Source organism: Megascapheus bottae, chromosome X (assembly GCF_031878675.1).
Source record: "Megascapheus bottae isolate mThoBot1 chromosome X, mThoBot2.hap1, whole genome shotgun sequence".
Taxonomy (NCBI): Eukaryota; Metazoa; Chordata; class Mammalia; order Rodentia; family Geomyidae; genus Megascapheus; species Megascapheus bottae.
Window position 1 is genome coordinate 105259110 of NC_143547.1, and position 22425 is coordinate 105281534.

General features: G+C 55.9%; 1 protein-coding gene across 1 annotated transcript; it reads left to right on the forward strand.

Annotated features, from left to right (window-relative positions):
- Positions 1 to 2429: 2429 nt before the first annotated feature.
- Positions 2430 to 19046, forward strand: Plxna3 (plexin A3). Its single transcript, XM_090326791.1, has 33 exons — positions 2430 to 2505; positions 4359 to 4981; positions 5336 to 5875; positions 6254 to 6436; positions 6745 to 6873; positions 6944 to 7044; positions 7373 to 7496; positions 7578 to 7734; positions 7829 to 7928; positions 8117 to 8231; positions 8367 to 8567; positions 9277 to 9373; positions 9506 to 9696; positions 9786 to 9931; positions 9999 to 10119; positions 10219 to 10355; positions 10451 to 10621; positions 11441 to 11534; positions 11616 to 11855; positions 11943 to 12086; positions 12168 to 12402; positions 12484 to 12626; positions 12722 to 12978; positions 13088 to 13154; positions 13242 to 13388; positions 13475 to 13634; positions 13773 to 13876; positions 14076 to 14172; positions 14367 to 14557; positions 14756 to 14925; positions 15314 to 15526; positions 15676 to 15826; positions 18042 to 19046. Exons 2-33 carry the CDS (start codon positions 4385 to 4387, stop codon positions 18135 to 18137), a joined length of 5619 nt encoding a protein of 1872 aa, XP_090182917.1. The 5' UTR covers positions 2430 to 2505; positions 4359 to 4384; the 3' UTR covers positions 18138 to 19046.
- Positions 19047 to 22425: the final 3379 nt, after the last annotated feature.

Genomic DNA, 22425 nt, shown 5'->3' on the forward strand with positions numbered 1-22425 from the left:
AGGAAGTAAACCTAGAGTGCTAGGCAAGCACTCTACCACGAGGTCACATTCCCAGCTGTAACCAATTTTTTTATCCACCTGTAACCACAGCCAGCACTCAGGAGGTTAATGTAGGAGGCTCACAGGCCTGAGGAGACAAGCCACGTGCCAGTAACTGATGCTTGTAGTTAGCCTTGAGCAAAACTAAGCCAAATGAGAGCACAAGACTTTGAGTCCAAGACCCCATAGTAGCAAAAAAATCAGTTTATATATCTATATCTATCTATACATATAATTTTCACCAGGGCCTGAGCACTATCCTTGAGCTTTCTCAAGGGTAGAGCTGTGCCACTTGAAAACAGCATCACTTCTAGGTTTTTCTGTGTATGTGGTACTGAGGAATTAAACCTGGGTCTACCACTAGGCCAAACTATATTTCTATAGCCATGAACAATCCAAAGCAAAATTTCAGATTTCGCCTAGAATTCATGTGGAAATGCCAGACCCCAAACACTCTTGAAAAAGATAAAATTTAGAAGAGTCATCATTCCTAATTTCAAAACTTAGTGTGCTGTAGTGGCTCATGCCTGAAATCCTAGCTACTCCGGGAGCTGAGATCTGAGGATTGCAGTTCAAAGCCAGCCCAGGCACTAAAGCTGGTGAGATTCTTACCTCCAATTAACCACTAGAAAACTGGAAGTGCTGCCACTCAAGGGGTAGAGCACTAGCCTTGAGCTGAAGAGGTCAGGGACAGGTGCAGGCCCAGACTTGAACCCCATGACTGACAAAAAAGAAAAAGAAAATAGTTATTGTAAATGTAGAGAAAAGGGGCCTGGGAATGTGGCCTAGTGGTAGAGTGCTTGTGTAGCATGCATGAAGTCCTGGGTTTGATTTCTCAGTACCCCATACACAGAAAAAGCCCGAAGAGTGCTGTGGCTCTACTGGTAGAGTTAAGAGTGCTAACCTTGGGCAAAAGAAGTTCAGGGACAGTGCTCAGGCCCTGAGTTCAAGCCCAGGGACTGGCAAAAAAAAATGGTAGAAAAAAACATGAAGTTATAATAATGATCCAGCAACTTCATTCCAAGGTAATACCTAAGACAAAAATTGTCATAAAAAACTTTTACAGAAATGGAAGTTAGGTGAGCTGATACAATGTTAGGACTCAAAAACAGGGAAAAAAAAGCCAGGTGCAGGTGGCTCACATCTATAACCAAAGCTGATCTGGAGGATGAGAGGTCAGGATCTCAATCACTTGCCAGTCCCAATGACTAAGCTGTGAGACTAAATAACCAGCAAGAAGGCAGGAATGGAAGTGTGGCTCTCATGATAGAGGACCAACCTTCATAGAAAATATCCCAGATTGTGAGTAGAGGAGTTCAAATCTCAGCACACCCACAAACTTGTGCACAAATGTTCGTAGCAGCATTGTACATAATAATCAAAAGGTGACAACCAATTGATGAACAGGAAAATAAAATGCGGTAGATCCATGTAATAGAATGTTATTAGCGCTAAGAATGAAGTCTTGATTCATGGTGTAAGATACAAGCGTGAACCTGAAGACATTAAGTAAAAGAGCAGCCATACACAACATAGGCATAAACATATTGAACAGTCCCATTTACTTGAGCTGTTCAGAATATATCACTTCATAGAAGAGTGTTGATTTGGGATGCAGTAGAGGTGGGGAAAATGGAGAGTGATTGACTAACTGGTACTGGGTTTCTTCTGGGGATGATAAAGGATGTTAGGGAGATATTAAAAGGCATACACTCCATGAGTAACAGAATGGGTGAATTACATCTCAATAACGGGGAGCAAAGGAATAATCTTGGAATTCAAGGTTCGGTGCCCCGCAGGGGAAGGAGGGGGTGTGAATAGCGAGGTATTTGCTTGTCTTTGGCTTGGGGGGTCTCCAGGTTTTGTCCTGGGAGATCGGGGGAATGGGGTCGGGAGTCCTCCGCTGGCATGGGCGGGCCCAGCCCTGGACCAGGGAGTCCACTCAGCCGCAGCAGGTGGCCCCGAGCGTGCCTGGGAGAGCCAGGGCGGAGTGGGCGCAAGCCCGGGTGGCCTGGAGGTGTGGCGCAGACGAGTGCGGGTTCCCGGTGTTGCCCGAGGCAGCGGGCGGGAGCTGCGGGGTGTCTGGGAGGCGCGCCACCGCGGACGCGGCCATTGAGCCAAGGGGGTCAGTGTACAAGACGGGCTGTTCGGCGGCTCATGGCGGAGCAGCACCGTGCCGTGGGGTTTCCAGTCGTGGGACGACTTGGTCCCCCTTCTGTGCGCACAGCTGCTCCGACGCCCCAGCCGGCCTTCCCTGGGCGCCCCCGCCGGGCGCGGTGGTACGGTCCGGGTTTAAAAGGCCCGATGGTCGCGGGCCAGCCCAGTGTGTGGGCGGTGGCGGCTGCGGGGCGCGCGGCGCGGGGCAAGGCAACGGCGGCGCGCGAGTGGGGCCAGTGTGGGGCACGGGGGCGCGTCCACGTGGCCAGCGGGACGGTCACCCGGGAGCCAGCGGTGGCAGAGGGACAGGTAGGTGGCTGCCACCCGTGCTGCCCGTGCAGGGACAACCTGCTTGGCGGTGGCCGAGGCTCGGGCAGCGTGGGGGTCCAGTTCTGCCTTTCAGGGCTCAGGCCCTGCCGCTGCCCCTAGAGCGCCGGCCTCCCGGGCCCTCTGTGGCCTGAATGAGTCTGGATGGCTAAGCTGAGCCAGGACCAGGACCCTGGCCAGATAGGAGCCTTTGTAGCGGACCAGCAGCGCCTACCAGCATTGCTGGAGCACCTCCATCCCCTAATGTCCCCGCGGGTCTGCTAAGGGGTACCCCTGTTGGGGGCAGGGCTGCTGGGCCCATACGGGAGGCCAGCAGTGGGGAGTGGGCTTTGGCCTTACATTTCTGTGTGGGGCTTTCTCCATCGTCGTGCTCGCTCTCCGCTGGCAGGGACAGAGCCCAGGGGCTGGGTCCGAGGTCTACACTGAGTAGTGGGGGCTGGGTTGGGATTTGGGGTTGCAAATCCTGCCTCTTCAGGTGTCCCTCCGAACCTTTTCCCCCCCGGCCCCTTCCTAGATGTGTGCTCCAGCAGACGGTGAAGGAGGTGAGAACAGGATGCAGCCTGTCGTCTCTTTTGCCTTCCTTTCTTCTCTGGCTGTTGCATTAAGGGTCCAAGGATGCAGACCTGACAAAAGAGCCCCAGAGACATGATCCAGCTGATCTGAAACTTTGGTTTCAAGCTGGGCTGGCTCCATGTCCTAGTAAAACGCTTGCTTCCCTTTTTTCTCTTCCGTTCCTCCTCTGGTTTCCCACATGCCCCCACACCCCGTGCTGGGTACCTCTTTTCCCTCGAGGCTTGGACACGAAAGAGGGTGGCACTGACCTCTGCCCCACTGGCTGCCGCCACCCTGCTCTGCTGTCTTTGCAGCCTGAGCCTGTCTGGGTGTGGCCTGGGGGCAAAGCGCCAGCCCTGGCTCAATCCCTGTGGCCCCTACCCCATATCCCCAAGGCCCCAACGGTATTTGGGAGTGTGGCTTCCCAAGCACCAGGTTCTTCAGACTCTCAATGGTGGATTGGGTGCTCTCCTCCCCACCCCCAGGCAGATATCTTTCTCTAACAATCTCAGAATGTGTAGGAGAGCCACATCTGTGCAGCTGTGCCTAGGCAAAGATTGACTTCTGTCTGTCTGTCTATCTGTCTGTCTGGAGTATAGCTGTAGGGGAAGGTACACTTCAGCTTTGTGTTGCAGCTGGGATGGTCAAACAGCATTTCCTGGACAAACACCCCCAAGACTCTCAGAGGGAGGAAGTACCTCAGACCAGGATTGGGACATATGGTGGCATTAAATCCAGCCTTGCTTCCCCAGCACGGGGCTCCTAGTGGTTTTGGCACTTGGGGGACACATCCCCACTATCTTCCCTGGCCTGCAATTGTTCTCCCTGCCTTTCCTTTTCCCTTTCTGCAGCTCGGGCATGGGCCGTGTGCGGCCTGGGGCTTCCCTGGGGCTGCTCTCCGGCCAGACTGACAGCCCGCAGCTCTGGGATGGGGGGGGTTAGGTCTTAGTTCTGGGTGGACATCTTGCCCTGTCTTTCCAAGCATCTGACTCTACTGCCCCCTTGGGTGTGGCCCAGTCGAGGTGATGCCTCCTGGCTCCTGTCCAGCGCTGAGGGGCAGGGACGTGATTGATAGCCCCCAAGCCTGCCTGTGCTTGCCAGAGGCCTCCCCTCTCTCCTAGCCCCGGTCCCCATCTGTGGTTCTGCTGTGGCGTTGGGTGAATGGCCCTGGCCCCCTGTGGCATGAAGCCTGGCCTGCCAGGGGCTGTAGGCCAAGGACGGTGAGAAGAGGGCAGACAGCTTGAGTGTGGAGCCTCTAACTCTCAGTTGCTGTCTCTCCTCAGGCCTGTCCCTGGCTCAGCTGCTGGCCATGCCCGCTGTCTGCCTCCTCCCGCTGCTCTTCCTCACCGTGGGTGGGGGTCTAGGCAGCAGCAGGCCCTTCCGTGCCTTTGTGGTGACAGATACTACGCTCACACACCTGGCTGTGCACCGAGTGACAGGGGAGGTGTTTGTGGGTGCTGTGAACCGGGTCTTCAAGCTGGCACCCAATCTGACTGAGCTGCGGGCCCATGTCACGGGACCTGTTGAGGACAATGCTCGCTGCTACCCACCTCCTAGCATGCGTGTGTGCGCCCACCACCTCATTCCCGTGGACAACGTGAACAAGCTGCTGCTCATAGACTACGCGGCCCGGCGCCTGGTGGCCTGTGGCAGCATCTGGCAGGGCATCTGTCAGTTTCTCCGCCTAGATGATCTCTTCAAGTTGGGGGAACCCCACCACCGCAAGGAGCACTACCTGTCCGGGGCCCAGGAGCCTGACTCCATGGCCGGCGTCATTGTGGAGCAGAGCCAGGGGCCCAGCAAGCTGTTTGTGGGCACAGCTGTGGATGGCAAGTCAGAGTACTTCCCCACCTTGAGTTCCCGCAAGCTCATCGGTGATGAGGAGAGTGCAGACATGTTCAGTCTGGTGGGTGAGCCATGACCGTCCATCCAGCCCCTGCCCGTTCATGCAGTTCTGGACCAGGTTTTGGGAGACCCCTAGTCTGATGGTCATGGCAGGTGCTTCACTGTTACACAGGTGGTAGGCGGGTGCCAGGGATGGGCAGAGTGGGCTTGCAGGGAGCCCTTGGCTGCAAGGAAGCTGCTTCCCTTGCTCTCTGGCCTTTTTGGCCTGACTTCCTTGCTTGTCCAGGCTGGGCAGGTGAGGGGCCACGAGGGAAGTTCCCAGTGGAGCGGCTTGCTGCATCAGGGTTGTGGTGTGAAGGCAGGTCGCAGGGCCCTGCTGCCTTCATTGCATGTGTGCTTTGCCCTGCTCCCCTAGGTATACCAAGATGAGTTCGTGTCCTCTCAGATCAAGATCCCCTCAGACACATTGTCATTGTACCCCGCTTTTGACATCTACTACATATATGGCTTTGTGAGCGCCTCCTTTGTCTACTTCCTGACGCTGCAGCTGGACACGCAGCAGACGCTGCTGGACACCGCGGGCGAGAAATTCTTCACGTCCAAGATTGTGCGCATGTGCGCAGGCGACTCGGAGTTCTACTCCTACGTTGAGTTCCCCATTGGCTGCTCCTGGCGCGGCGTGGAGTACCGCTTAGTGCAGAGCGCCCATCTGGCCAAGCCTGGCCTGCTGCTGGCCCAGGCCCTGGGTGTGCCCGCCGACGAAGATGTCCTTTTCACCATCTTCTCTCAGGGTCAGAAGAACCGAGCTAGCCCACCTCGGCAGACCATCCTCTGCCTCTTTACCCTCAGCAACATCAACGCCCACATCCGGCGCCGCATCCAGTCGTGCTATCGTGGGGAGGGCACGCTGGCCCTGCCCTGGCTGCTAAACAAGGAGCTGCCCTGCATCAACACTGTGAGCCCGTTACCCCCACCACTACCCCCACGCCCGGCAGCTCTGCCAGCCCTGTCTGTGCCCCTTTCCTTGGGTGGCCATCCAATGGCGGGCCCCTTCTCTTTCCCTCCACTGTCCCTTCCCCTCTCCTCTTAATGTCCTTTGCCCGTGTCTTCTTTTCGAATACTGCCACCTTCCTCTCCCTGCCCCTCTTTCCATGACCACTTTGGTCCTCCTTTGTCCGATCCAAGTCACTTTCCTGTGGAAATTGGGTCAAGTCAGGCTAGCAGGTGGCTGACAGGTAATGGCTTTCAGGTTCCCGTGCTCTTGTGGAACATAGGACGGATGTGACAGCCTCTGTCCGGCTTGCACGCTCACTTGCCCCTGCTGTTTTACCAGCCTATGCAGATCAATGGAAACTTCTGTGGGCTGGTGTTGAACCAGCCACTGGGCGGCCTGCACGTGATCGAGGGGTTACCACTGCTGGCTGACAGCACGGATGGCATGGCCAGCGTGGCGGCCTACACCTACCACCAGCACTCTGTGGTCTTCATTGGCACACGCAATGGCAATCTGAAGAAGGTAGGCCTTGGCACCCTTGCCATAGATCTGTGCAGAGCCCTGGGAGACCCTGGGCAGGACATGAGGGCTCCCTAGGCAAGGGTTCAAGAGTCCAACCGAACTCAGCCATCTACCCCACCAGTATGTTTCCGTGGACTCCACAGTGGCCTGTGTGCCCTGTTTCCCCTGCCTGGTACTGTGGATATGACAGCCTTCAACCTGAGCAGGTTCAGCTCAGCCGCAAGCTACAAAGTCCCTGGCTGAGGAAGAGAAGGCGTTGGGTGCAGGAGGCTGCTCGGTCATCTCTGTGCTCTGGTCTCGGGACCCAGGTGCGGGTCGACGGCTCTCAGGAAGCTCATCTGTATGAGACGGTCCCAGTGGTGGATGGCAGCCCCATACTCCGAGACCTGCTCTTCAGCCCCGATCACCAACACATCTACCTCCTCAGTGAGAAGCAGGTGGGCCCGAGGTGGGTGGCGGCGGGTGGGGGTGTGGGGCAAGGCTGGGTGCTGATGTGGCTGTCCCCAGGTGAGCCAACTCCCAGTGGAGACATGTGAGCAGTATGTGAGCTGCGCAGCCTGCCTGGGCTCGGGGGACCCACACTGTGGTTGGTGTGTGCTGCAGCACAGGTGAGGCCCACCATGGGGGCACTGATGGCTTCCCTGGGAGACAGGGATGTTCAAGGCTCTGCCAGCTGGCCAACAAGCAGCCATACCTGTCATGCGTGCCATCACCTGTCTGCCCACGTGTCCCCAGCCATGTCCTTGAGTCGCCATCTCCCTCCCTCCCTCCTCCACTTCTTCCAGCTAATGAGCGGAACTGCCACCCTGAGTGACGTCCCTTGGATCCCAGGGGATGGGGCCAAGGCACACTGTTGCTTGGCACTCTGGGCTGCCTAGGCTGTTCCTGGTCCCCCTTAGCTTCTCCCTCACCCCTACCTGGGTCGTCCTGGGGCAGGTGCTGCCGTGAAGGAGCCTGTCCAGGGGCCTCGGCGCCCCATGGCTTTGCAGAACAACTAAGCAAATGTGTCCAAGTGCGGGTCCGGCCCAACAATGTGTCCGTGGCGTCCCCTGCCGTGCAGGTACATGTCGTGGAGGGGGCTCGGGTGCAGGTGCGCGGCGTTGTCCAGGCGCACTCTGCTCTAAGCGTCTGCCCCCCTCAGCTGACCATAGCCATACGCAACGTGCCAGACCTGAGCATGGGAGTGAGCTGTGCCTTTGAGGACATGACAGAGAACGAGGCTGTCCTGCTGCCCTCTGGCGAGCTGCTCTGCTCCTCCCCCTCGCTCCAGGAGCTGCAGGCGCTTACCAGGGGTCATGGTCAGTGGGCTAGGGCCTTCTGTGTGGGAGAGGGGCAGGGCGGGGGCCACTTGTCGCCTGTGAGTAGCTCCTGATCCCTGTGGCTCTGCTGTAGGGGCCGTGCACACGGTGCGGCTGCAGCTGCTCTCCAGGGAGACGGGCATGACGTTCGCCGGGGCTGACTTTGTCCTGTACAACTGCAGCGCCCTCCCATCGTGAGTACCTGGCTCAGCTCCTGCCCGCGCTTGCGGAGACCAGGCTACTGTGGCATAGGCAATGTTCTCAGACCTTGGGTAGGATCGGGGGCTGCTTGTGCCTTTGTTTCCCCAGGAATCCAGGGGGAGGGCAATGCAGGGTGGTGTGGCGATCTCTGCTCTTTCTGAACCCACTCCTTCCCCCCCAGGTGCATGTCCTGCGTTGGCAGTCCTTATCCCTGCCACTGGTGTAAGTATCGCCACGTGTGTACCAGCCACCCCCACGAGTGCTCCTTCCAGGAGGGCAGGGTCCACAGCCCTGAGGTGAGTCGGGTGAGGTGTGCCGTGTCTGGGCGCTGGGCTCCTCCTCGTGTTTCTGCATTGGATGTTAGTTTCTTTGGGCCTGGAGAAGGGTGGAGTTCCATCTGCCTCTGACAGGCTCTTCCCCACTCCCCCCAGGGCTGCCCGGAGATCCTGCCTCGTGGAGACCTCTTGATTCCTGTGGGGGTCATGCAACCTCTAACCCTGAAGGCTAAGAACCTGCCACAGCCTCAGTCAGGCCAGAAGAACTATGAGTGCGTGGTCCGGGTTCAGGGGCGGCAACAGCGAGTGCCTGCAGTGCGTTTTAATAGCAGCAGTGTTCAGTGTCAGAATGCCTCGGTGAGGTTCTGTCCTTGCAAGTCCAGGTTGGGTCATGGTGGGTGGCAAGAGGGTCATCTCAGTCTCCGGGGTGCACAGCAGGCAAGGCAGGGGCGGTGGGGCTTGCACTTCATGCCTGGGTGCCGTCCTTAAGCTCTTTTGCTGAAGACTAGCAATCTTCCACTTGAGCCACAGCCCTGCTTCTAGTATTCTGGTGGTTACTTGGAGATAAGAGTGTCGCAGACTTTCCTGCCCACGGTGGCTTCAAACAGGCATCCTCAGATCTCAGCTTCCTCAGTAGCTAGGATTACAGGGGTGAGCCCCCAGCGCCTGGGTAGGTAGTTCTTGCCCAATTTGCTGGTCTTGAAAGCTCAGCTGGCCCTGGCAGGGAAACCTGAGTCTTTTGCTGGAGGTTCCTGAGTGGGGGGACGAATGTAGTTGCCAAGAATCTAGGTAGAGGGGCCTGGAGGGTGGCCTAGTGTTACAGTGATTACCTACCGTGCATGGAGTCCTACGTTGGATTCCTCAGTACCACATACACAGAAAAAGGTGCAAGTAGTGTTGTGGCTCAAGTGGTAGAGCGCTAGCCTTTAGCCAGACACGCTAGGGACATTGCCCAGACCCCGAGTTCAAAGCTCCAGGATGGCCAAGAAAAAAGCAAGAGCGATGTTGGCAGGTTCTGTGTACGTCACAGCTGGTGTGGTCACCAGCTTGCTTCCGCTTGCTCTAGTACTCCTATGAAGGCGATGCCCTTGGCGATACCGAGCTGGACTTCTCTGTAGTCTGGGATGGCAATTTCCCCATCGACAAGCCTGCGAGCTTCCGAGGTGAGGGGTGGCGTCATGGGGTCAAGGACCCTGCTTCCCAGGCAGGGTTAGCACCGTTGGGGGCTGGGCTGGAGGCCCTCCTGGTCCCTGTTGCCCTGCCTGCTCCCTCAGTAGTACCCCCTGTGCCTGCAGCTCTGTTATACAAGTGTTGGGCCCAGCGGCCCAGCTGTGGCCTGTGCCTCAAGGCAGATCCTCGCTTCAACTGTGGCTGGTGCATCTCAGAGCACAAGTGCCAGCTCCGGGCTCACTGTCCGTCTCCCAAGACAAACTGGATGCATCCAAGCCAGAAAGGGGCCCGGTGTAGCCATCCCCGAATCACCCAGGTGAGCCTCACCCACCGCCTCTGCCTTGCCTGCTGTGCACCGGAAGTCTGAGATGACCCTCTTGCCATGCGCCATGTCTTCCTTTGCAGATCCACCCACTCATGGGGCCCAAGGAGGGAGGGACCCGGGTCACCATCGTGGGTGAGAACCTGGGCCTTGCCTCCCGAGAGGTGGGCTTACGAGTGGCTGGTGTGCGTTGCAATTCCATTCCCACCGAGTATGTCAGTGCTGAGAGGTGAGTATGGCCCTGGGGCACCCTGTCCCTTTCTGCCACGGCGGCTCTGACCTTGTGTGACCCCTAGGATTGTGTGTGAAATGGAGGAGTCCCTGGTGCCCAGCCCACCACCGGGTCCCGCCGAGCTGTGTGTCGGTGACTGTTCTGCTGACTTCCGCACCCAGTCTCAGCAGCTCTACAGCTTTGTGGTGCGTGGCTCTGTGGTGCCTTCCCCTGCCCCATGTGTGGGGAATGTCGGGGCCACCCCTGCACTGGCCTTTCCCCCATCAATACTGCTTCTTCCCTAGACCCCAACATTTGACCGTGTCAGTCCCACTCGGGGCCCAGCTTCAGGAGGCACAAGGCTCACCATCTCTGGTAGCTCTCTGGATGCTGGCAGCAGGGTCACCGTGACCATGAGAGATGGAGAATGCCAGTTCGTGAGGTGGGCTAGGGCTGAGTGTTGACTAGGGTGGTATGGGGCCTGTGTGGCTAAAGGCCCCGGGCTGCCTGCTTCAACTTCTCCGCTTGCTCCTGTAGAAGAGATGCTGAGGCTATCGTGTGTATCTCACCTGTCTCCACCCTGGGACCCAGCCAGGCCCCCATCACGCTTGCCATTGACCACGCCAACATCTCCGGCCCAGGGGTCATCTACACCTACACTCAGGACCCTACCGTTACGCACCTGGAGCCCACGTGGAGCATCATCAAGTAAGATCCTGCAGTCCAAGCATGTAGCTCAGCAGTAGAGCATTTGCCCAGAATCTGTGAGGCGGTGGATTCCATCCCCAGCAAGGCAAAAATAAGACCTGGAGAAGTCAAGCAGCACTGGCTCACACCTGTAATTCTAGCTGCTCAGGAGGCTGACATTTGAAGACTGCCATTCAAAGCCAGTCGAGGGAGGAGAGTCTGGGAAATTTATCTCTAATTAATCATCCAAGGCCGGGAGTGTGGTCTAGTGGTAGAGTGCATGCCAAGTATGGTTTGATTCCTCGGTACCACACACAGAGAAAAAGCTGGAAGTGGCACAGTGGCTCAAGTGGTAGAGCATTAGCCTTGAGGACAGTGCTTAGGTCCTGAGTTCAAGTCCAGGAGTGGCAAACATCATCAGAAAAACAAGAAGTGGAGCTGTGGCTCAAGTGTTGGGATGCTAACCTTGAACAAAACAAAACAGCTCAAGAACAGTGCCCAGGACATGAGTTCAAGCTGTACTACTAGCACACACGCACACACACACACACGCACACAGGCAGGCTCGCATGCACGCCCGCACGCACGTACGTACGCACGCACACACAGACCTGAGGGAAACAAAGCTAGGGACCTTGTAAGGTCCTTGTACTTTGGTAACTGGGTTGGGTATCATGTGATGCCTTGACTCCTTTAGGCCTGAAGTGTCACTGGTAAAGGGGACAGAGTTGTCCTGACCACAGAGTACCAGGTACTCATCAGAGAAGTCCTGACTATCATGCTAGTCCTGGGAAGTCCACACAGAGGTGGGAGTCTCAGGTCAGTTACTGCTGTCTGCAGTGGAAGCACGGCTATCACTGTGAGCGGGACTCATCTGCTGACTGTCCAGGAGCCCCGGGTTCGAGCCAAGTACAGAGGTATCGAGACCACCAATGTGAGTATGAGCTCCCCTGCCCCGTGTCACCCCTGCTCCCCGTGGCTTCACATACTGGGATGTCCACGCTTGCGTCCACAGACCTGCCAGGTGATCAATGACACTGCAATGCTGTGTAAGGCCCCCGGCATCTTCCTCGGGCGGCCCCAGCCGCGTGCCCAAGGCGAACACCCCGACGAGTTTGGCTTCCTGCTGGACCACGTGCAGACGGCCCGCTCCCTCAACCGGTCCTCCTTTACTTACTACCCTGACCCCAGCTTTGAGCCACTTGGGCCCTCTGGTGTGCTGGATGTCAAACCTGGCTCGCACGTAGTGCTGAAGGTGCTGATGGGCTGGGAGAGAGCAGGGAGAGGAGGGGGCTGTGCCAACAAGGCGACACTGCACTGACCGCGTGTCCTCCATCTTCAGGGCAAGAACCTGATCCCGGCAGCAGCTGGCAGCTCCCGCCTCAACTACACCGTGCTGATCGGAGGTCAGCCATGTGCACTCACAGTCTCGGACACACAACTCCTGTGCGACTCACCTAGCCAGACAGGCCGGCAGCCTGTCATGGTGGGTGTGGGGAGAGCAGGCCTCCAGGGCGGCCTGGGGCAGGGGCATGACAGTTGGCTCACCTTGGCATTGACCTTTCAGGTGCTGGTGGGTGGCCTGGAGTTCTGGCTGGGCACCCTGCACATCACAGCTGAACGGGCCCTGACCCTGCCCGCCATGGCGGGGCTGGCGGCCGGCGGCGGGCTGTTGCTTCTGGCCATCGCTGGCGTGCTGCTTGCTTACAAGCGCAAGACTCGGGATGCCGACCGCACGCTCAAGCGGCTCCAGCTGCAGATGGACAACCTGGAATCTCGCGTGGCCCTGGAGTGCAAAGAAGGTGACTAAGGCGGGGTGGCAGGAAGGGTGCGGGGTAGCAGGTGTGAGCTGGGGCCTCACTTCTCCTTGTCACCTCGCCCAGCTTTTGCAGAGCTGCAGACGGACATCAATGAGCTCACGAATCACATGGATGGTGTGCAGATCCCTTTCCTGGATTATCGCACTTACGCTGTGCGTGTGCTTTTCCCTGGCATCGAAGCCCACCCTGTGCTCAGGGAGATGGATGTGAGTCTTCCCCCATCCTGTCCGCTCCCCATTTGCCCCAGGACCACACCCACGCCACCCTCCAACACTCCTCCCCACCGCCTCCTCTCCCCCAGATTCCCCCCAATGTGGAAAAGGCCCTGCGCCTATTTGGACAGCTGCTACACAGCCGTGCGTTCGTGCTTACCTTCATCCACACACTGGAGGCTCAGAGCAGCTTCTCCATGCGTGACCGCGGCACTGTGGCTTCACTCACCATGGTGGCACTGCAGAGTCGCCTTGACTATGCCACTGGGCTTCTCAAGCAACTGCTGGCTGATCTCATAGAGAAAAACCTTGAGAGCAAAAACCACCCAAAGCTGCTATTGCGTAGGTATGCACTTCCACTTGGCCTAGTCCTGGCTAGGCCTCTGTCCCCTCCCCACCCAGTCACAGCCCTGTCCTTGGCAGGACAAGGCCTACCTGCTACTTTCCTTGTCTAGGACAGAGTCAGTGGCTGAGAAGATGCTTACCAACTGGTTCACGTTCCTTCTGCACAAGTTTCTGAAGGTGGGTGGGTGGGTGTCAGGGAGGCAATATTGGGGCATGCCTGCTTGTGAGACAGGCAGTCAGCTGTGCCCCTGCTTCTGGCTACAGGAATGTGCTGGGGAGCCCCTCTTCCTACTCTATTGTGCCATCAAGCAACAAATGGAGAAAGGCCCCATTGACGCCATCACCGGGGAGGCCCGCTACTCCTTGAGTGAGGACAAACTCATCCGGCAGCAGATCGACTACAAGACGCTGGTGAGCCCAGGCCCCGTGGGCTGGAGCTGAGAGAGGAGGGCGGGGCCTTGCCTGGGACTGATGCGGCGACTTCACCCTGCCCCCAGACCCTGCACTGTGTGTGTCCAGAGAATGAGGCAAGTGGCCAGGTCCCAGTGAAGGTCCTCAACTGTGACAGCATCACCCAGGCCAAAGACAAGCTGCTGGACACAGTGTACAAAGGCATCCCGTACTCCCAGCGACCCAAAGCTGAGGACATGGACTTGGGTGAGGGCTCCTCCCCTGTCCCTCTAGCTCCCACCCAGTACTCCACTGCTCTCATGCACCCCACCTGAGCTAGGTTCCCTAAGAGGGGTGGGCTGAAGTGTTGGGGGGATGCCCTTAAGGGCTGTCTGTGGCCCACAGAATGGCGTCAAGGCCGCATGGCCCGAATCACCCTCCAGGATGAGGACGTCACTACCAAGATCGAATGTGACTGGAAGAGGGTCAACTCCCTGGCCCATTACCAGGTAAGGAGCTGGGAGCCCATTCACCCCCAGGACAGCGGAAGCCGTGGTGTTGGCTCCTTCCAGCCCCCCTGGAGGCCTTGATCTCACAAGCCCTCCTCACAGGACCTTGGGTGCCAGCCATATGCACACTAAGGGGTCTGGGCGGCTGGTGGTTACATGGCCTCCTGCAGTTTGTCTTCTCTATCTCTGGGACCTCCAGGTGACAGATGGTTCCATAGTGGCACTGGTGCCCAAACAAGTGTCTGCCTATAACATGGCCAACTCGTTCACCTTCACCCGCTCCCTCAGCCGCTACGGTATGTGTTGCTAGCATGGTGACCTGGCTAGGGCACGGGGGAGGTCCCCAGTTCTGCAGAGCCTACATGTAGGGTGGGTCAGAGAAGATGGGTCCTGCACAGGCTGCTGGGTTCCTGGAAAAGAGTGGGATAAGACGCCTAGCAATAGCCAGCAGCCCTGGTGGCCTAAGAGGCATGCTTGTTCTGTGCCCCAGAGAGCTTGCTCCGCACTGCCAGCAGCCCGGACAGCCTCCGCTCGCGGGCACCCATGATCACGCCTGACCAGGAGACTGGCACCAAACTGTGGCACCTGGTAAAGAATCATGACCATGCTGATCACCGAGAAGGGGACCGTGGCAGCAAGATGGTCTCGGAGATCTACCTGACAAGGCTGCTGGCCACCAAGGTGCGTGCCCACTCCCTGCGATGACCTCAGTCTCTGTGCTGAGGCCCAACCATGGCCCTGAAGCTCACCTGGCCTTGCCAGGCAGGGGCTACTTTCTCAGGGGCTTCTCAGTAAGAACTGTGGCTTCAACACTGAGGTTGGGTCTGCTTTGCAGGCCTGCTAGTCCCCTGAGAGCTGGTGTCCTCGCTGTCCCCACAGGGCACACTGCAGAAATTTGTGGATGACCTCTTCGAAAGTGTATTCAGCACAGCCCACCGGGGCTCTGCTCTGCCCCTGGCCATCAAGTACATGTTCGACTTCCTGGATGAACAAGCGGACCAGCACCAGATCAGTGACCCTGACGTGCGCCATACCTGGAAAAGTAACTGGTACCACTCTGTGCTCAGCTTCTACTGGTTCCTCTTGGGATGGGTGGAGAGAAATGGCTGCTGGCTTTGCCACAACCGAGGGCCACTGGGGAGACTGGCAGGGACTTTACTAGTCATGCAGGTGGGAAAGGATGGCTGCAGAGCCTGCCAGTGAGTAAGTGTGCAGGTCGATGCTCCTGGATATTTGGGTAGGTGGGCTGTGGACTCACTGACAGCACAAGCACCATTTCCTCATTTGTTATTTCCTGAACTTCAGCTCTGACACTAATTATATCTCCCTTGCCATCTTGTGATAACACATGACTAGCGAGGAACGTGGTGTGAAGGAGGGCGGAGGGGAGAGGGACGCCAGGGCCCCGGAATCTTCAGTGCGTGTTCCTCTGTTCAGCCTGCCTCTGCGCTTCTGGGTGAATGTGATCAAGAACCCGCAGTTCGTGTTCGACATCCACAAGAACAGCATCACAGACGCCTGCCTGTCGGTGGTGGCCCAGACCTTCATGGACTCGTGCTCCACATCTGAGCATCGCTTGGGCAAGGACTCGCCCTCCAACAAGCTGCTTTATGCCAAGGACATCCCCAACTACAAGAGCTGGGTGGAGAGGTGGGCCTGAGCGAAGACTGCTGTGCGTGACAGCAGGCAGGAGCTGCCCCGCCCTGGGCAAAAGCCCCAGAGGCTAGCTGGGCACCTCTGAGGGCAGGGTTTGGACTTTTGTGACATCTGCCGGATTGACTTACTCAGGCCCCTAACAGGTACTATCGTGACATCGCGAAGATGGCATCTATCAGTGACCAGGACATGGACGCCTACCTAGTGGAGCAGTCCCGTCTCCATGCCAGTGACTTCAATGTCCTAAGTGCACTCAGCGAGCTGTACTTCTATGTCACCAAGTACCGCCACGAGGTATGTTCAGCTTCCCAAATGACCCCACTTGCTTGGACCTGAGCATATAAGCTACAGCAAAGGGGAAAAGTGGATGTAGTTCAGGAAATTCCAAAAGGGCAGGAAACAGAGCCCATCTCTTAGATTGCATAGTTTCTTCCCTGACTATGCTGTAGACCAGCACACATAATGGTCTCTTGGGATGCTGGGATTTGACGGATACAGGAGGGAATCCACTCAATGGAGCACAGACTTCTACTCAGCAAAACTTAAGGGGGCAAGCCAGGGCACTCACACCTTTAATCCTAGCTATGCAGGAGGCTGATATCTGAGGATTATGGTTTGCAACCAGTTTGGGTAGGAAAGTCAGTTAGACCCTTATCTCCAATTAACAACCAAAAAGCTGAAAGTAGAGCTGTGACTCAAGTTCTAAACAGAGCAATAGCCTAGAGCACAAAAGCTCATGGACAGTGCCCAGGCCCTAAGTTCAAGCCCCAGGACTGGCTTACAAAAAGCTGGACTGTACGCATGGCTCAAGTGGAAGAGCACCCACCTAACAAGCATCCACTGAAACCACTATACTAGCAAAATCAGACAGACCCAGACAGACAAAGACAGAGACATAAAGAGAAAGCAGGAGAGCAAAACCCTGGGGAAAATGGAGAAAAGCAGCTATATACAGGACACTAGAATTTGGGTGAAACTGTGGGATGGATATACATGACTTTCTTTCTCCTTTTCTTTTATCTTTCTTCCTCCCTCACTTCCTCCTATCTTCCCTTACTTTCTTTGTCCCAGCATTGGTATTTGAACTCAGGGCTGTTCAGATTTTACCTTTTTAAAACATTGTTACTATAGGCCAGGACTTTGGCCTAGTGGTAGAGTGCTTGCCTAGCATGCACAAAGACAGAGGTTCGATTCCTCGGTACCACACACATAAGAAAAAGTTGGAAGGGGGCCGGGAGTTTGGCCTAGGGGTAGCGTGCTTGCCTAGCATGCACGAAGACCCAGGTTCGATTCCTCGGTACCCCACATACATAACAAAAAGCTGGAAGTGGTGCTGAGGCTCACGGGGTAGAATGCTAGCCTTGAGAAAAGTCCAAGGACAGTGCTCCAACCCTGAGTCCAAGCCCAGGACTGGGAAAAAAAAAAAAAAAGAAAACGTTGGAAGTAGTGCTGTGGCTTAAGTGGCAGAGTACGGGCTTTGAGAAAACACAGTGCTCAGACCCTGAGTTCAATCCCAGGACTAGCAAAAAAAATTGTTACTATAAAGGTGATATAGGGCCCGGGAGTGTGGCCTAGTGGTAGAGTGCTTGCCTAGCATGCACGAAGACCCGGGTTCGATTCCTCGGTACCACATACATAGAAAAAAGCCGGAAGTGGTGCTGAGGCTAACGTGGTAGAGCTCTAGCCTTGAGAAAGGCCAAGCACAGTGCTCAGACCCTGAGCTGAAGCCCAGGACTGGCAAAAAAAAAAAAAGGTGATATAGAGAGATAGAGGTGCCAGTTACATAAGTTAGGTAAAAAGTGCATTTCTTTTGGACAATGTCATCCTTTCTCTGTTTTTCCTCATAAGTTAGATATTTAGTTCAAATTGGGACTTTAGCCATTGAACCATACTATACTTTCTGACTTTCTATTGGTTAATTGGAGATGAGAGTCTCCCAGACTTTCCTGCCTGGGATAGCTTTGAACCATGATCCTTAGATCTCAATGTCCTGATTCGTTAGGATTACAGATGTAAGTTACCTACACATCACAGCATATCTACCTTTGTGAGCCAATAGGTGAAAACTTAAAGGTTGAACCTGGATGAGCTCAATGAGAGGCCAAGTGGGTATACAGGGTGACATGGCTTGAGCATGGAGACTTAGCTCAGGGCCCCTTCGAGATCTGAGACGTAACGAGAGGTGTGGGACACACTGAGGTCAGCAGCTGAATGAGCCCCTTCATGGGCTAAGGACGAGGGAGTAGCCAGGTCTGCTACTGCAGCAACCATCACGGAGTCCTGAACAAGAGAGGTCTGGGTAGAAGAGATGGGGGCTAGGAGTGTGGACCCAATCCCCGGGCGAGGGGCGGCGTGTAGTCACAGACATGGAGGGAGTGGGTGTGAGGAGCCTCGAATGGGCTGGAGGCAGGTTGTTTGGATGAAGAGCTGTGGCTAGAAGGGGTTGAAGGCTGCGGGTGGAAGTGAGCACCGCGCTCGGGATGCAGTGCAAGGAGACGCTTCCCTCTAGATCCTGACCGCTCTGGATCGGGATGCCTCTTGTCGGAAACACAAGTTGCGTCAGAAGCTGGAGCAGATCATCAGCCTGGTGTCGAGCAACAGCTGAAGGTGGCTGAATTGGTGAGGAGGGGGCTACTCATTTCTGAGCCATCTTCCCATCAAGAGGAGCGCTGGTGGCAGCCTGGGAGCCCAGGGTTGAGCCCCACATCAAGTGTGGTGGGGGAGATCGGCGGACCAAAATGCCCCAGCACACGTAGGCCCCGTCACGAGTGCCTTCCTTTGGGCCCTGCAGGGGGGGCAGGTGGCAGAACCAAGCCCCCTCGGCAGCAGCAATACCCCCACCCTCCTGCCCGTGTGCCCACAGCTGGGAGGCCCTATCATCCCTGCTGTTTATACCCCAACCTCCTATTTATTAAAGTTGAGTCCACCTCAGGCTCCATCTGTAAATATGTGTCCCTACGGGATGTTGCCAACCGCGCTCCACCTTCCTCCACGGCCGGCCACCTGGCCTGGCTGCTGTGTGCAAAGTCTCCAGGAGCTGTCCAGCACCTCACCTTCGCTGTGGGTGTGCCACGCATCCCAAGAAGGCGGCCACAGCACTGCCATCACCACCGGGGCTGCCCGTGACAAGCCAGACAATGCGGGCCTCCAAACGTGTGAGGAGTCCATGTTGCCATGGAGACGCCTCCTGGAGCCCCGCGTGACCTCCACACAGCCAGGAGCAGAATTGCCCTGGGCTCCCAGCCCGGCCTCTGGGCTCCGGGAAACTCCGCCTTCCAGTCCTACTGCCAAACTTCTCAGTGTTTTCTGCACTTGCCTGGAGCCCCTCAGCCTCAGCTGCCCTGTCGGGCACCTGCCCCGAGGGGCCAAAGGGGCAGTGCCTTACTTCCTGCTTTGTGTCTTCTGCCTCCTCTGAGCAGTCGAGCCCGGCTCGCCTCCATGGCTCACACTCCCAACTTTGGTTGCATGAGCTTCTCTTCATCCCTCTCATGTTCTCCCCAAATTAAACGTGGGAAATGGGGTCTGTCTGTGGCTGTCTTTGGCGGGTAGGCCTGTTGGGCTCCAGATGCACTTGGACCTCAACTGGGGGACAAAAGGAAACTCCTTATGGGGATCTGAGCATGTCCGGAAGGCCACGCCATCAGCAAATGTGGCTCTTGCTTCAGGACACGTTCTCAGTGGCTGCTCTCCTCCTGCCCCATGGCACCGACCCCACAGGTAAAGTACCGTTGCCTTTTGCGCAGATGTGTTTCTCTGCTTCTGCTCTGGTCCCCTTCCGTCCACACTTGCCGTGGAAGACAGACAGACAGACGCCGTGAAGACAAAGCACAGCTTAGCGTCACTGTGCTCCACGGCACCTCCAGTGTCTTCAACTCTACCCACACTTGGAAGGAGGCCCGCACTTTCCCTGACTGGGCTCTGTAACCCCCCTACATCTTGGCCCCCACGCTTGTTAAGCGATGCTGCTGGGACTTCAAATAAGGTGGCCCAGAAGGCCTTGATGAAGGTGGCGTTTCAGGGAGTCAAGTGGAAAGGTAGGGAGCACAGAGCTCTAGACAGCGAAGGACAATTGCAAAGCCCGATGGAGTGGGCCTGGTGGGTTTCAGAAAGGGCAAGGACCCTTACATGGCCTTCTCAGAGTAAATAAAGAAGAGGGTGAAGGGAAGGAGGCCAAAGAGGAAAGAGGCTTGATCTCCCTGCACACTGCCGGCCTCTGTAAGTGCTTGAACTCCCCGTGTGTGTACACGCACCTGTGTGTGTATTTTCACGGGGGATAAAATCCCAGTTCTCGGGCATGTGAGCCAAGCCCTCAAGCCACTCAAGCTGTGCACCCTCACCCGGGATGTGCCTTCGACACAGTGAGGGAAGCCCACTGGAGGAGGGTTAAGAACGGAGAGTACTGAAAGCTGACTCGGGGTGAAAGGCCACATAGCAGCCTTAGTAGTCAATTCACAAGAGCTTGGAATGTGGCCGAGGGCTACAGTGCTTGCCTACCACACATGAAGCCCTGGGCCCCAGTCCTCAGTACCACATAAGCAGTCACAAGTGGTGCTGTGGCTCATCTGGTGGAGTGCTGGCCACGAGCAAAAGAAGCTCGGGGACAGCTAGTGCCCAGGCTCTGAGTCCATGCCCCCGCACTGGCAAGAAGAAGTCCGTTCATGAGGCTGGGGATTGTGGGGTGGGGTAGATCACATGCGTCTGCTGAAGTTCAGGACAGCCCGGGAAGGGAGATTGAAGTATGTAAGATTTAAATGTGAATATGCATAAGTAAACCCACACATAATTAAAGGATTACAGGTCTGGCTCAGGACAAAAGGAAGTCCCAGGATATCATTTTTGCAGTTAGTTTGCCTAGAATGAGTCAAAATGACAAAAGACAAGTGGTTTAAAATATTGCCCTTAGCCAGGTGCATGGCGTTGTGGTAGAGTGCTTACCTAGAATGCACAAAGCCCTGGGTTTCATTCCTTGGCACTGCATACATAGAAAAAGCCAGAACTTGTGCTGTGGGTCAAGTGGTAGAGCTCTAGCCCTGAGAAAGCCCAAGGTCACGCCTGTAATCCTAGCTACACAGGAGGCTGAGATCTGAGGATCAAGGTTCAAAGCCAGCCAGGGCACAAAAGGACCTGAGACTTATCTCCAATTAACCTCTAGAAAACAAGAAGTAGAGCTTGGCGCATTGGTAGGGCAGTAGCCTTGAGCTGAGGGGCTCAGGGACAGCACCAAGGCCCAGTTCAAGCCCCATGACCCACAAAAAATAAAATAAAAGTTCAGGGACAGCGCCTAGACCCTGAGTTCAAGCATTACTACCGACCAAACGCACTCACAGAGAGAGAGAGAGAGAGAGAGAGAGAGAGAGAGAGAGAGAGAGAGAGAGAGAGAGAGAGAGAGAGGGAGGGAGGGAGGGAGGGAGGGAGGGAGGGAGAGAGAGAGAGAGACAGAGAGAGAGAGAGAGACAGAGAGAGAGAGAGAGAGACAGAGAGACAGAGAGAGAGAGAGAGAGAGAGAGAGAGAGAGAGAGAGAGAGAGAGAGAGAGAGAGAGAGAGAGAGAGAGAAAGAGAGAGAGCGCGCGCGCGCGCGCTTTGGAAAAAGCTAAGGGACAGCACCCATGCCATGAATTCAAGTCTCCATCCTGGTACAAACAGAAAACCAAAACCCTCCCGTGGGCCTGGGGATGTGCTCACTGGGAGACAGATCGGAGGCTTGAGGGTCAAAGACAACCTGGGCAGGAATGAATGAGAAACTCACGTCACTGGGAGGGGGCCTGGCTGGAATGCGCAGTGTAATGCCCCGCCTCTACACGCAGTGAAGAAAGTCCCATGGATACGAGCGAGCAGGAAAATGCAACCCATATTGAGGAGAGAAAGCAATGTGGAGTCATTGCGAGTGGAAGAGTCACACCTGCCTTTGTTCTGAACTAACTCCTTCCCCAAATGTTTCTCCCGTTTCTATTGCGGTTTTCCTCACAAACCAAGTCAGTCACAGAACCTTTATCTTGGTGTTTCTGGGTAGGTTGCTCTCAAACACAGGAAGCATTGTTGTACTCGCATGCATTTTTGTTGTTGTTGGGCTTGAACTCAGGGTCTAGGTGCTATCCATGACCTTTTTTTTTTGCTCAGGGCTGGCACTCTACTGCTTTGAGCCACAGCTTAGCTCCAGTTTAGGCCTTTTGGTGGTTAATTGGAGATTAGACTCTCGTGGATTTTCCTGCCTCGGCTTGCTTTGAACCTTGATTCTCATGTATCAGCGTCCTGTGAGCCACTGACACCTGGTCACAAATCTGTTTTTTTTTTGCCATTCCTGGGGCTTGAACTCAAGGCCTGAGCACTGTCCTTGTGCTTTCTCAAGGCTAGAGCTTTACCAGTTCAGCCACAGACCACTTCCAGCTTTTTTTAAACTGTTGCCAGTCCTTGGGCTGGAACCGAGGATGTAGGCACTGCCTTTGGGCTTTCTCAATGCCAGAGCTCTACCACTTGAGCCACAGCACCTTTTCTGGCTTTTTCTATGTATGTGGTGCCAAGGAATCAAACTCGGGTCTTCATGCATGCTAGGCAAGCACTCTACTAGTAGGTGAACCTCCTGCTCTATCTCTTCTAGCTCTTTCTGTGTATGTGGTGACAAGGTTATGAACCCAACCCTTCATGCATGCTAGGCAAACACTCTACCACTAGGCCAAACTCCTGGCTCACAAATTTGTTGATTTTTTGGGGGGGTTGTGGTGCTTGGACTCTGGGCATCGGTGTTGTCCCTAAACTGTACAGGTCAAGGCTCATAGTGTACCCCAGGGCCTGGGTGCTGTTTTAGAGCTGTTCAGCTGAAAGTGTGGACCTACCCCATGGTGCGGGAGTTTTCCCTTACCTCTTCAGTTTAAGGTTATGACTGGCCCTACCCAGC